This window comes from Platalea leucorodia (genome assembly GCF_965183815.1).
Source record: "Platalea leucorodia genome assembly, chromosome: Z".
NCBI classification, from domain to species: domain Eukaryota; kingdom Metazoa; phylum Chordata; class Aves; order Pelecaniformes; family Threskiornithidae; genus Platalea; species Platalea leucorodia.
In genome coordinates this window covers 28,972,445-28,986,608 of record NC_138858.1, presented here as the reverse complement: position 1 = coordinate 28,986,608, position 14,164 = coordinate 28,972,445, and the positions used below count along the sequence as shown (strand labels likewise).

Genomic DNA, 14,164 nt, shown 5'->3' with positions numbered 1-14,164 from the left:
ATTTCATTCATTAATTCTTGCTTGTACCCCAGTTATATTTCAGTTAAAACTTTCCTTATTGTTTAGCAGTTTGTATTGACTAGGACTAGGAAGTTGTTTTAAAGAAGTAAAAGTACTTTACTTTCATTATTTCATTATTAATTATTTAAATCTCATTTTTCCCAGCATAGTTTGCAAGAACAAGAAATTACTTGTTTAAGAACTAGAAGAAGAGACTAGTAACAATGTTGTGCATTTTTTAAAACGCCTTGCATTGACCACGGAAATGTACTTAAAGTAATTTTGAACTATTACTGCTTTATAATAGCATGAAAGTGATGACACTTCACCACTGTCTCTGAAAAATCGACTGAAATTTTTGGGGAATAGTATTTAATCAGACCTTGTCTTTATTAGAAAAATAAGAATTTCTTTCCTCTGGGTACATTACTGTATAGCTGCATTTCTTCCAATGGTTTTGTCCATGTACATTCATCCAGACAGATCATGACAACATTTAAATATTCTGATGTGCTTTCAAATCTGCTAATGAAAAGTACTACACATGAGATTGGTGGTATTAAGTACTTACAGACCTGCAAGCATAAATGATGATTACAGGGACCAATCAGATATTTCAAGTAATAAGAGATTACCAGGCTGTCTGATACACACATTCTGTATAATCTTGCAGAAATGTGTATTGTTTCTCTTTAAATCATTCACTAGTCATTGTCTTAAACAGAGTATTGGAAAAAAACAGACTTGTACTCTTGTATCTTTTGAAAACTGATGTAGGACTGCTGCTAGGAATAGACCTCAAAGGTCACCATGTTAGTTTTATTTCTTATTACTAGAAATTTTGGGAGATCATTGTGTTCTTGCAAACAACCAGCTTTTCAGTTTTGTTATTTTTACAGGTTCTGGATCCCTCAGGGCAAAATTTGAACTTTCAGAAGGACCCAGTAAACCAGCAACACTTGCAGTGCAATTCATTAGTGAAGGAAGCACCCTTTCAGGGGTAGATGTAGAGCTCGTAGGCACTGGCTACCGGCTTTCCCTCCTTAAGAAGAGATTTGCCACTGGTAAGACTCTGACATGCTTATATATTCAAATTAATGTTATATATTCTGTAGTGTTAAGTTAGAGAATAGGAAACTGTTAAATAAGTGATGCATAAATAGTTACTTTTCATTAAAACATGGCTGAAAACTGTTCCACAGGTTTTTTTTGTTTTCCATAGTTACTCAAACTCCTCCCAGGAAAATACTGACAAAATCTGTTTTATCTACTGACTGCAAAAAACCTACCTTTATTTTTCAGGGCGCTATATGGCAGACTGCTGATGTACCTGTGAAAGTCTTTGGATCAAAGGAGTGCGAGGACCTCACTCTGCCCTCTCTACTTTTCAAACACTATTTTAACATGCATTAATTTTTTCAAAATGTTGACCTACTTTGAGGTTGAACTACAGAACAGAAAATGCACTTTTAAAAGTCATTTTGCAAACTTTTTGTTACTTTATAATAGCACTGAAGTTAACTTCAACACTGTCTGTAAATGATCAACTGCAATATTTGGGAAAAATTCTTGAAATTTTAGTAAATTTATATAAATGAAGTCAAAATAGTAATCCATAGTTGTAATGAAAGTATGAAATTGTATGTTATACTGTAAACATGAAACCTAAAAATGTAGGAGAGCACGTAAGAAATATGTGACCTTTCTGTAAGTAATATTCATTTTTCAGATTCTTTAATTGCCAGTTTTTAAAGAAAGCAGAGGCAAAGTCTCATGTAGTTCTTCTATCTACTCATGCCACAAAACCAGCTGAGTTAGATGTATAAAAGAAATGTAACTTCATGTCTGTGTATCATATATTATTAACATGTAAGTTGTTTTATATAGGGTTTTTTTCATAAGTGCAATGTGTTACAAAATTGCAAAAGACAGCAGAGATTTACTCCTGCAGTAAGTAAATTTTATGGGTGTTGTGATTGTTTGAATTAATGCTGTAGATTTAATTTATTTTTATACGAATTGCATAACATTTGTGCCTTTAAAAAAGCTTGTGCCTATCCAATTTGTTATTCACAAGCCTCACTTCCTTTTTCAAAGTTTGGCTCTTCATCAAGAAAGCACGGTGTTTGTATAATACACACAATTTATAAAAATTCCTTTGGCTGGGATTTACATAGAAGGCAGATTTGCAAAAACTGGAGATTGTTTTAAAAGAAGTTTAACATACTGGATTACTTCTTCATGGGGTAATTGCAATAAATGCGGCTGTAGTAAAGGGAGATGCATCATGCAGGACTTTGAAATTGACTTTCAGATAGTAACTTCAATGTCACCAAAGATGAGAATCCTGAAAAATCACCGAAGATGGTAAAAGCAAACTTTTAAAAGCAAACAGCATTTCCCTTCACTTTGACTGCAAGTCTTCGGACTTTTGAGTGCTTTTGGGGTTGTGTGATGTGAATGTAAACATAGTACTTTTGGGAGGAATAGCATTTTCAAATGGTATTTTATGGCAGCAGGATGACAAGTACTGCCATTTCTATGAGTTTATATTTTTTCTATATCCACCGATTTTAATATCTGTATTGTCATCTAATCTGCTTGCCACAGCCTAAGCACAGGGGAGTGACACATTAGTAATATTTTCTAAAGCAAGTCACTGATTTAGCAAATCTTCTCTGTATTTGTATTATCAACTGTTTTTTCAATGCCAAAATCAAAAGTCTTGGGGCAAAACAACTCAGTAACCTGCACGTGGGAATTTCATATGACCATTTTGAATACCAATATCTATTTCGAATTCTCTATTAAAACAATAAAACATGCTTGAACTAATTCATGCAAAACCAGTAATGAATTGGACTGCTGAAGCTTTACAATGAATTAAGCTTTGTAGAGGCTACATAAATTCTAATGTATACTACACACTTTTGCCGATGAGAGTTCCATTGTTAGCACTAAGCACATACTGTACTGTAGATGTGATTGGAAGAGTATATTTGGCTCTTAATTTGCTTATCTTACTGAATGGTAAATTTCTAACTCGTAAAATGGTACAGTCTTTTTACTGGAATCTTAATTGTAATCTGCTTTGCAATCAAACTGTTTAACATGACAATATTTTATTAATGAAAACCCAAAATTGTATTGCTATTTTTAATCAAGTATTACTTTCATTTGTAACTTAAATGAAGTAGTTATGTTTCAGCACTTTTAAACTCACCTTCATTCAGGTGATTATACATGCATTTACATTGGGTGCAGGTTACAATTTTGAAGCCATACAAGTTTATATAGACTTTTTGTAAAGAAATTCAAAAACAATGTAAAAAGTACATGTAGCTATCTGATAAAAAAACATATGTAGCAAGCTGGTTCTTGCTTGTGTATACAGCAATATCCGTTGTAGCTGCCTCCTAAGAAAATTAATTTGTAAACACAATTCTAAAGGATCTGAATTTTTATGAATTGTTACTACGTCAGACTGTAAATTAGAGCATACAAGTTTATCTTACAAAAATTGTAAATACTTCTGATTTTTCATGAAATGTAAATTTAAAAAAAATTTGCACCCATAATAAACATGTAATATATAATTTAAATACTGATTTATATTGCCTATACTTTTGCAGTTAGTTCCACAGAGCTTCTAAGCAGTAAGATAATAGAAGAAAACTATGCCTCTGTTGAACATTTTAAAAGTATTAATTGATTTTTAAGTGGCAAGGGGTAGAGATAATACATGAACTCTTTTATATATTTAAAAAACACCACAGAGGAGGTGGGTGGAAAAACGACTTCTGCCAAGAGTTGCATCTTTACTAGACGGGAATGCCTGAGTTGTCTACAATGGCTTACGCCTTTACTAAATTACTCAGATTAGGCAAAACTGCGGATATGTTTATCAGAAAAATCTCGACTTTGTAGACATGAGCTGCTGTCTGTAAACAGTGCTATCAAATGCTGCACATTCCCTAACTTCCTTAATAAGCCTGTATTTTGTTGAGTGCACAAGAAAAAAAAACAGTGGCAAGATTAAAGTAATTCTTTCTGATTTCTTATGTTCCACCAGTCCAAAAAAGTAGACAATTTAGGTACCACTTCAGCAGTTTGAGAATAGTCCTTCTAAGCTGTGAGCACAGAAACAAAAGTTGAAACTGAACAAATGCATTTGAATCTGTTTCTTCCCTACTAATCCCACAGCCTGTATAAGCTTAGTTAAGTAATGACTTATTAAATTGAGTTTCTCAGCTGGCTGGATATCATTGCAATAAGTGCCATTCTTGTCACGCTGGAAAGCAATAGTCCAAGGGCTTGATTCTTATCTTCCGCTGGAAGGCAGGACTGAAGAATCCAAGTGCCCAATGGTCAGACCGAATGGTCCATCTAGCCCATAGTCTGTCTTCAACAGTGGCTCACAAGCCATTTCCTTTCTACTCCCCCAGCATCCTCAGTTCTTGGTTAGGGATGTAAAAGAGTACAATGCTCCTCAGTTCTTCTAGTATTCATGGAACTTAAACGTCTCAGAGATAACTGCTCTGGCACTTCTGTTAAAGTTTGACTTCTGTTACGGTAAGCCAGTGCTCACATACTACTCACAACTACACTAAACTGGATTTATACTGCTCAAGCAGGTTTGTGATTATCTAAGTACATGATCAGGTAGTTTTTCAGGGATAACTGACTACCTCTACCACTGCCAAATAATATTTATGTAGGGTATTTGAAGGAGCTAAGATATTTGATTACCAACTGGAACAGCGTGGGAGTTACAAGTGTGGTGAGTTTTGCTATCTAACTGGAAAGGAAGGTCTTGCATCATGCCAAAAAGGATTACATTTCAAGTTGTGTGTGTTTGAGAAGCTTAAGATAGGCATCTTAATATCTGTGTACCTTTTGTTTTCTTGGAATCGCTAGATAATTGGTTTCCATTTCAGTTGTCATGAAAGGGCAATTTTACTTTAGAGCATGCAAGAAAAAACTCAGGAATTCCTCCAAGGATAGAGTAAGCTAAAAACAGTTCAAGGTACTAAAGCAGCAAATAACATGTTTACTGTGTGGTGCCCTTGATTGGACTGATTACCAGGCCTCTTAATTGAAAACTTAATGTTTATCTTCAACTCTGCATATTATTACACTACTGAGTATTCCTTCTCAACTCAGTTTGACCTCCATGTTTACTGACTCGTTGATTTTTAAGTTCTCCCTTAGTCCATTCAATAAGCAGTAGAAAGCATACAGTCTTTAAAGAATAAAATAATCGTAGAAATACAGGAGGCTTCTTCTGGATTACTTATTAAACATTTAATACTCAAATTCTGCATTTTCTGTAGCTGCTTTCACTTCTTTGGAATCCATTCTTTCTGTTTTTGAATCTGGGATGACTAGTTTAATTATTATAACCTAAAGTAAGATTTTGTTTGCCATTGTCCCAGCTGTGTTTCTTTTAAAAAGCCTTGTTTTGTAACTTAGCTGGTTTTTTTCATTATTAAAACTCAGCTGTTTATTTAAAAAAAAAAAAAATTCATAATCACAAGCCATAAATCATGCCAACTTCACCGTTCTGATTACAATTCAACTTTTCCTCTTAGCATCACCTAATCTGCATTTTTGAAGTTCTCATTTCATAAGTCATGTTTTCTGCTCCAGAAGGTTAGCAGTGGCAATGTGTTCAGCAATGACTCAGTTCTGTCTTCATTGTGCTTAAATGAAGCAGCCCATTTTTTCAACAATTGCTGATTCTTCCCTCCAGATGTCCCCTCCTGTTTTGTAATTAGATAAACTCCTTATGTAGTATCCACGGCCTCCCCTTCCACTCCCCATTACTGTCATTGGTAGCTTATATGAATAGTCATCACTAATACAGAAATATTAAAGCTGTCCCAGTGTTAGTACTGATAAAACATTGCATCCAGGCAAGATGCACCAATACAACTTGCGAAGGAAAAAAAAAAAACCACCACAACCCAAGCTCGAAAACTGTTATTTAGCTTCCACTTGTGTTGCACTCTGTTTCTCTGGAGCCTCACAGGACTGTGTATTTTGACAGAGAACCAAAGTCCGAACAGACAGAACTTTCAGCCCCTGACTAAGCACCTGACCTCATTCGTGAGCACAGGTTTCTCCTCCACGTGTGAGAATTCCCTCAGCCTCTGTCTACGAGCCCCTTCTTGCTTCTGAGCAGTTCCTAGACTGACAGCACGCACAATGTACTTGAGTACGTAAGCACAGGGGGACTCTCGCGGTCTGAGATCTGCCGTCTCTGAAGTCTCACCGGCCTACTCCCATGTATGGGCCAAATGCTGCTGCAGCTTTTCTCCTGCTGAAATCACATTTCCGTGTTCCGGGCCATTTGATAACAACCAGTAGGCTGGCTGTCCACTTCTAGTGAGAAGACAGAATAAATTTAGTTTTATTTAAGGTCTAAAATGCAAAAGATTGCTCAATTTAAGAATTGCATCTTGTACATCTAGGACAAGAAACTTGGCCTCAGACGACCACACTGTTACTCTGGTGTAACTTCTGTAAGTAAGTAATACACAGCAAATGCTACACTCACAGGAGCCAAAATAAGGAAATTACGTGGAAAAACAAATGTGGGCTCCAGTGTTCCCTTTAGATTAAGGAGGAGAATAGGTATTGGAAGATATTTGGAATTTTTGGAAATGAAATTTTGGAAGATATTGAGAAGACAACCTTCTCAAAACTGAAGTTGTATCTTTAGTACTGTGGGAGAGCGTGCGGGGCGTCTTCCCTTGCAAGAAGCGCTGCTCTGTCCGTGTAGCTGTGGCTAGAACTTGGCATTACTGCACTCAGCGCTGACTGAGCATGGGAAGCACAGTTCGCCTAACCATCTGCCTTTGTTTCCAGGCAACAATAAGTAAGTTTCCTAGAGGGAGAAGTGGGGAACCTCTATCTCCATTTCTCTGAGCTATGACCTTTCCAGATTGCTCAAGGTGGCAGCAGTTTTGCCAGCTGATCCCCCAAGAGATGCCACAAAAACACACATTAACATTCAGAGGTTTTTGGCGTATAGCATCTTCTGGCCTTTCTTCCAAGGGATCATCCAGCTCAAAACAGTCCTACAATAGCCTAGTTTTCATCAAAAAGAGTAAAACCGTAATTTGTGGTTCAGGAAGCAGTTCATCCCCTGTGTGGGCAGCAACAGTGCAGTCTCCTGCTTTTCATGCTACCGATGGTTAGGAAAAGACAACAGTTGTCACAAGCTGAAAAGAAGCTTTCGAAAAATGTTGCGTCTTTCTTCAAGTGGTGACTGTTACCTCGACACCAGTTTTTAAGAAAATTTTGTGCAAAGTTTTACCCTTAAAGCATCATTCCCAGGCCAGGGGAACATAGACTCGGCTATACATCCTGTTCAGGTCATCAGAAAAGGTAAGTGTGTGTTTGTACTAACACACAGGAGGAGCAGTAGTATCCAGAAGACATGTTCACTGTTTCAACTACTCACGACAGTCTACAAGCCATTGTTTTAGCATCTGGAGCAAATCTTAAGACCTTACTCCTATGTCCAGCAGCACCAGTAGCCTGCTATGTCCTCTTCACGGAAGCTGTGAAGTATTCACAACACATACAAAGCAGTTTGAACACAAGATGGATTTCTACGTCAACCCTGTAGAAGTTAACGGGTAACATCTGGAATCTCCTGCTACTATATTCGAACCCCTGCGATCTCTTCTATTGTTTTTTTCTGGAATTAAGAAAACAGTAGAATATTTTTAAGATCTTGGTTCATGTTCATAGTGAACAACAATATCTGCCATCATCCATCTGTCCAGTCCAAAGATGGGTTATCCAACTGCATTAAAGTTCTTGTTAAGTCTCTTCTGGACACCTTCCCTTTAGTTAAAGGGTCTTCGATTCTCTTAGACTTTTTAAAGCATTCCGTACTTGCCTCTGTATCTCCACCATGAATGTTTAGCAAAGCTGCCTTCACCTCTCTCCCAGCAAGGGAGACTTTTTTATTGTTATTGCTGCCATTAGCTATATTTAAAGACAGACATGAACTGCATGTTTACAACATATACACAACCAGATCTAACCAGATGTTTGCAAATAATGACTTAAACTAATGTTACACTACATCAGGTACGTCTTTCAGTTTTCTCCCCAGCCTTCACTAGCTCTACAGAGAATACTCTCAGCATCTTGTATGCACTCCACTGTCATCTCTGTAACCCAACTATGGTAATTGTAGCAGTCAGGTCAAGGCGAGGAATATGTTAAGAATAATGTGAGAGTACTTCTGTAGTGAATAAACTGGCGCCATCCTTCCAGAATAAAGCATGCTGCACCGAGATTCAAGAGACCTCCTTGCTATAGTCAAGATGTACTTTTAAATCAGAAACACACAGGGCTGGTAAGGACCTACTTACAGTCTGCTCACACCTTGACTTAGAGAGATTCTGTTAGCATTCGAGTGATCTGCTGTCAGCCGTATCTAATCTTGGAGACTCCCTTTGGCCTGTCACTTTCCTGAGTTAAGAAATTCTGTGCTCTGATAATTTTGTATAGCAGCTACTTTCCTCTCGGAGAGTCCTAACCTCTGCAGAAACTCCCATGCTGGCTGGCTGTGAGCAGATGACGGGCGATTCATTTATAGTGCCCCAAACGGAGCTCAAAACTGGAGGTTGGAGCATTGAGGTTGTGGAAAGAAATAAACACAAATGAAATACTCTCTGATGCAGTTGCCAAACAAAGAATCATAAATTATACCTCATCTTAAGCTGCCTGGCTGGACTGCACAACCAAATATTAGTGACAGCCAAGTCACCATTACTTGATTGCATTTGTTGTTTATAATCACGTTCAAATAGTATGGGCAGGTGGTACTTCAAAAGGTCAACTTTTAGATTTTCTTGATGCTCATAAAGCAATAAGCCCATGACTGAGATGCCTACAGTAATTAAAACCAACCAAACTGGCTTAGGCTACAGCTTCAAGATGAGCCAGTTGAACAGTTCAATATTGCCAAAAGACTTAGGCCATGCTCTGTGTCTTCACCCACCACACCTCGTACCAGCTCTGGCATGCATCATATCTGTTTATGAGTCAACTCACCAACCAGCCATACACTGAAGAAAATATTTATGCTAAGTTAAGCCAACTGAACCAGCTTGCAGCAGGGTCTGGCAAACACTGGACGCAGGAATTCCCAACCTAAGAGCAGAGAAGGGGTAGGAAATGAGGTCTCCCCCTTTGGCAGCAACACATCATGAGCCTGGCTGAGCTGTTCACTAAACCGCAGCCAGAGAGGGGAACTAAAAGCAGCTGGCTCTAGTGACATAATGGAAGACTTCTCTTAATAGTGGCTATAAACCCTGAAGTCATAAACTGTAAGAGATTGGTAAGAAAAGCAGATAAATACAGGGGGTAGGAAAGTCCATGTAGACAGTTTAACTGAGGGTGATAGAAAGGAGTTTGTTCCAAAAACACAACAAAAATGTTTAACTTCCACTGTGTTACTGGACCTGTAATAGCTGGAAATGCCAGAATCAGTAAGAACACAAAACATGGAGAAAGAAAGAAAAGTGTTCAGTAAGTATTTTGCCACATTTCTTAAAGGATATCTAGATTATGTAGTCACATGGTGAAAATACTTTGCAATCCAACGGTATCTAAAGAGAGATGTTAACACAACATCTACTAAAGCTAAATATTTTTAAACCAGCAGATCAGATAAACAACATCCAAGAATTTAGGAAGTTGAATAAGCCATACTATGGTCCATTAATTTTTATTTCAGTGAGTCTTAAAATGCTGGAAAGTATTAGAAGATTATAAGAAAGCTAACACTGCACCATTACCCAAAAAAAAAAAAAAAAAAAAAAAAAGGAAAGGGTGACAATCCAAATAACTGTAATATAGAACGTGGTAAGAAAATTAAAATACAATTAAGAAAATTAGTATCAGTCATGGATGTACTGAATAGAGGTCTTAAACTAATTAAGGATTAGGTTGAAAATCTGGATCATAAGAGTAATAGGGTCAAAGGAAAAATAGATTTATGTAAGATACCTGATTTAGCAGTGCACAACATTTTGGTTTATAACTAGAGCAATGCAAGAACATGATAGATTAAAAAGTGAGTCTTAAGACGTAACTAAACAGGGAATCAAGTTTAAGCACATTTCTGGTGGATTCCTGCAGACTTCATAACACTTAATATTTTTCCAGTTACCTGATGTTAAAAACCTGAAGTTTTGCAGATGACAAAAGACTGGAGGAGAAAAAAAAATGAGCTAGATCTCATGTATAAACAGCTTTTACGACTTAATCATAACACAAAATGGCAGGAAGAGACAAAATAAGGACAAAATGACTTATCACTTTGGGATAACTAAGACTTTTCTAACTATTCTTAAAAGACATCCAGGGCTAGAATTGCTGACAACGAATCTGCAGATCTTCATGGGATCACAGAAGAGCTGAGGCTACAAGGGAATTCTAGAGATCATCTAGCCATTTCCCCTGGTCAAAGCAGGGGCAAAGACCTGAAGGCTTACCAAACTCTTCAGAGATTAAAGTGTGGATTTTAACAACAAAAAGGTCCAAAAAAGAGTGGTTTCTGTGGAACCAATCATTCCCTCATTTATCAGTACAACCTCCTCCAGGCTATATTGTCTTGCTGGACCTTCCATTAGTTCAGTGAACATCTACTTAACTACCACTCTTACCTTATTCTTTTCCTCCGTTTATTCATACCCACTTGATTGAAGCTCCATTCTCAGCATCTTCCTTCAAGTTTTTCTTCTAATGAAGAAACAAGTTCCCTGAAGAAAGCTTGATTTTACTCTCTTGACCTCAATGGAATAGTGTGGTAAGCCTTTGTTTTCATCTACTCTTTTCCACCTCAATAAAACTTGGTATCTGGCATCTTTTACTTCAGCTAGAATGACTGGAAAAGATGCGGGCCAGTGTGACAGATCTGCCTATACAAAAGAGTTTTGGAGGCAGGGTTCACTTCAGAGTGACCTGAAGTTGCTACCGAAAGGTAATTTCTGAGCTTCAGCTAGTCCAAACTACCTCTCCCTACATCCTGTCCTAAATCTTGTTCATCGACAACAGAAGCAACACTCTCTACCCTACACACTAACATGCCTAGATTTTCTTTATTTGGACAGAACACATTTCTGTTGTTGCTTTCTTCAAGGATCTTCCTGCAATCTCCACCCATCTTTTCCCAGTGTCAGCGTCAGATGCTACCAGGCCCTTAAAGACGATTAAGCTGTCTGATATAATTCAAGCACATACTATGCGACCCAGTCAAATGTTCTTATCCCTTAAACAAGAGCTCTACCCACAAAGCTGATCTAAATTCTGCACACTACTGTGTGTATAGTCAGGTACCATGCAGAGAAGACACAAACCTTGGTCAAGCAGTCTCCTAGTCACTTTCTTCTTATGTTTCTGGAATCTTTATCCAGGTAATCCAAGGCTTATCAGTGACTCCCTGCTTGGAGTCACTCATGGTATAAAAAGGCCTAGAGCCCATTTGTCAGAAAAAAGACATGATCAATATTCAGAAATTCTGCTTCGTGGCACATAACCCAACCCTCTCCCTTTCTCTCTGTCTCAAGGCTTTCAGAAATTACCTTTTGCTACAAGTTTCCTGAATAAGTAAGAGAAATCTGAGTTTGAGAGAATCCATCAACCTGTGGTGCCACACAGCCATTTAAATCACTTTTCCCAAAGGGAGACAAGTAGCTTAGGTGTGTGGCAGTAGCATCCCACAGGTACCAGTAGTTAGAGAGAGGCTTTCAGCTCCAGCCTGGATACATCCATGCACAGGCATGCACTTATGACACTCAGAAGAATCAGTAATGTGCCTTTCTTCTGTGATGATAAATTCCATAACACAGGAAAACAAACTTTGCAATTGCACAGAAATGCATTCTCGTCATCTATAATGGGAAAATAATTAGACAAAGCAAGCAAAACATTACCAAAAAAATCAGCTTAGGCAAGGTCCTGCTACAAAAAAAACAAACAAACAAACAAAAAAAAAACCCCAACTACTGCATTTATAATCATATGTGAACGTACTGGCCATGATTAAGCTAACACTCCTTGTTTCTTGGTTTTTATTTTTAAACAAGATGCACTAAAATGTAAAATGCAGAGGTAGAGACATTAAAAATAATCTTAATATTATCCCATTTAACTTACTTTAAAGCCAATATGGAGAGTATTAAAAAAAAAAAAAAAGCCATGGGACTTGCAAAATGAGTGGAACAGGACACCAATGATTTGAATCTATTTTATACTATCGAAGTCTAAGGAGTGACTCCATCACAGCTGATGATACAAACATAGGTAGAAAAAACAGCACTCCATGTGTTACAAGAGCACTGTAAGGGAAAGGTAAACTAAACTTGGGTATGACTAACAGGGCTTATGCTAGATTCTTTAGCTACTTGATTTCAAAACAAAGACTATGTAACTTTTTAAGATGTGCTCTAATTTAAGGAGGAGGTGATATAGAAATGTCCCATGGCCCGCACTTTACAGGCTGTACTAGAAAACTGCAGTGCTTTATAAGCTGTAAGTTTGAACAACAATTCTTGGGAACCACCTTAAATGCAATTCCAATAAACAATCCTTCCAGGTCTAGACCTTCTTTGTTGAAGGACCAGAAAAATAATACCTGTAGTTTTTTTCTTTTTTTTCTTTTTTTTAACTTGTGCATCCATCAGAATGGAGTTCATCCTTATTTTGAAACTGAAGATGCATATCCTTTAAATATTACCCCAAAAAGAGAACTCGTAAGCTGACATAAACAGTATTAGAAAGCATCATCCTAAGTTTGGATCAATCACGTACACTACAGAAACACCTTACGCTCTATGCACATGTGTCTGCTTTAGATAGAATTAATTTAAGAAAAAATGTTGAAGAGAAGGACATAGTATGTCAAAATTGCATTACTGAGGGATAGTAAACAGTACTTTACTTACAGAATTCTTACTTTTTCTTCAGCTCCCTAGATATCTAATTAAAGGCATCATTAAATCTTCTCAGGGATATGCTCTACATGAAAGTATGCCCAGTGTGATGAAGCCTTCATTTGATGTGCGGCCCGGTGATATCAGCAGGCAAACTGAATTTTATATAGCTCATTTAATTATCCACAAAAATCAGTTAATCTTACTCAATGAAAGAGTGAAATCTGAATTTCACTATGTAAGTCCTCCTCTCAAAATACGAAGTAGGCTTGTTAAAAAGAAATTTCTGCTGTTTGAGAGCAACCCACCTACATACATCACTTTTACTTAACTGTTTGGTTAGTTCATGAAGCAGTGAATTCCACGCAGAAGCATGTGCTCTCAGGAACTTCATAAATATGAACAGCTGGAAGCAGGAAGACCTTTGCAATCATAACCTGCACTGACATGCCTCAAACATATTCAGTATGTTCTACTTAAAAGTGTCTCTCTGAATACTCAGGATTAGATTAAAAAAGGAGCAGTCTGGTAAAGAACTGGAGAAAAAATTTTTCCTAAAAAAGACAGCATCTTTTTCCTGTCAAAAGACAGCATCTCCTTCAAGTCCCACTCACATGCTATCATCTGGCAGCATCTAAATCTTTTTAGATGCTTTTCAGATCTTTTTAGAATTACCTGGCCATTGTGATCACTAGGCACCTAAATGGCACCCACTTCAGCTACAGGGACAGGACAGGGGGACACAACTTCAACAGCAACAACAACCTGACTACCTCGCCCAGCCACAGTTACCTGTTAGCCAGGTTTATCTTTTCAAATACATCCAAGTCCCAGTCTTCAAGAGTAGTGAAACCACATTCAAAGAGGATTTTCCCCTGTATGAGTGAAACTCAAAAAAAAAGCTAAATATCACCTAGGATGCTCAGAACGTAAAAGTTGCTTAGAAAGTGAAAGAACTGATTAGACACTGAAATAGTGAGAATCTAGATGGAAAATGTACAAGCAACTATGGTAAAAGTAGTAAAAGCTGATGATCAAATAGCTTGGTAACTTCCATCTAAAAAGAAATGAGATTTCATTACAAGTGTTAAAAAAAAAAAAAAAAACAAAACCAAAAGACTGCTGAGCTAATCACAGTTCATTAAGACTTGTTATTCCCCTCCCCCAGGAAAAAATTTTCACACTCTGCGAAGTTCATCCTT

At 37.3% G+C, this 14,164-nt stretch overlaps 1 protein-coding gene across 9 annotated transcripts in view; it reads left to right on the top strand.

Moving 5' to 3' along the window:
* FCHO2 (FCH and mu domain containing endocytic adaptor 2) overlaps positions 1 to 3,565 on the top strand; it is a 96,846-nt gene extending 93,281 nt beyond the window's left edge. For all 9 annotated transcript variants that reach the window (XM_082336348.1, XM_082336351.1, XM_082336353.1 and 6 more), the window contains 2 exons: positions 900 to 1,064; positions 1,303 to 3,565. In XM_082336348.1, the coding sequence (XP_082192474.1) occupies positions 900 to 1,064; positions 1,303 to 1,325 (188 nt within the window). In that variant the 3' untranslated portion in view covers positions 1,326 to 3,565. The remainder of the gene's footprint in view (positions 1 to 899; positions 1,065 to 1,302) is intronic.
* Positions 3,566 to 14,164: the final 10,599 nt, after the last annotated feature.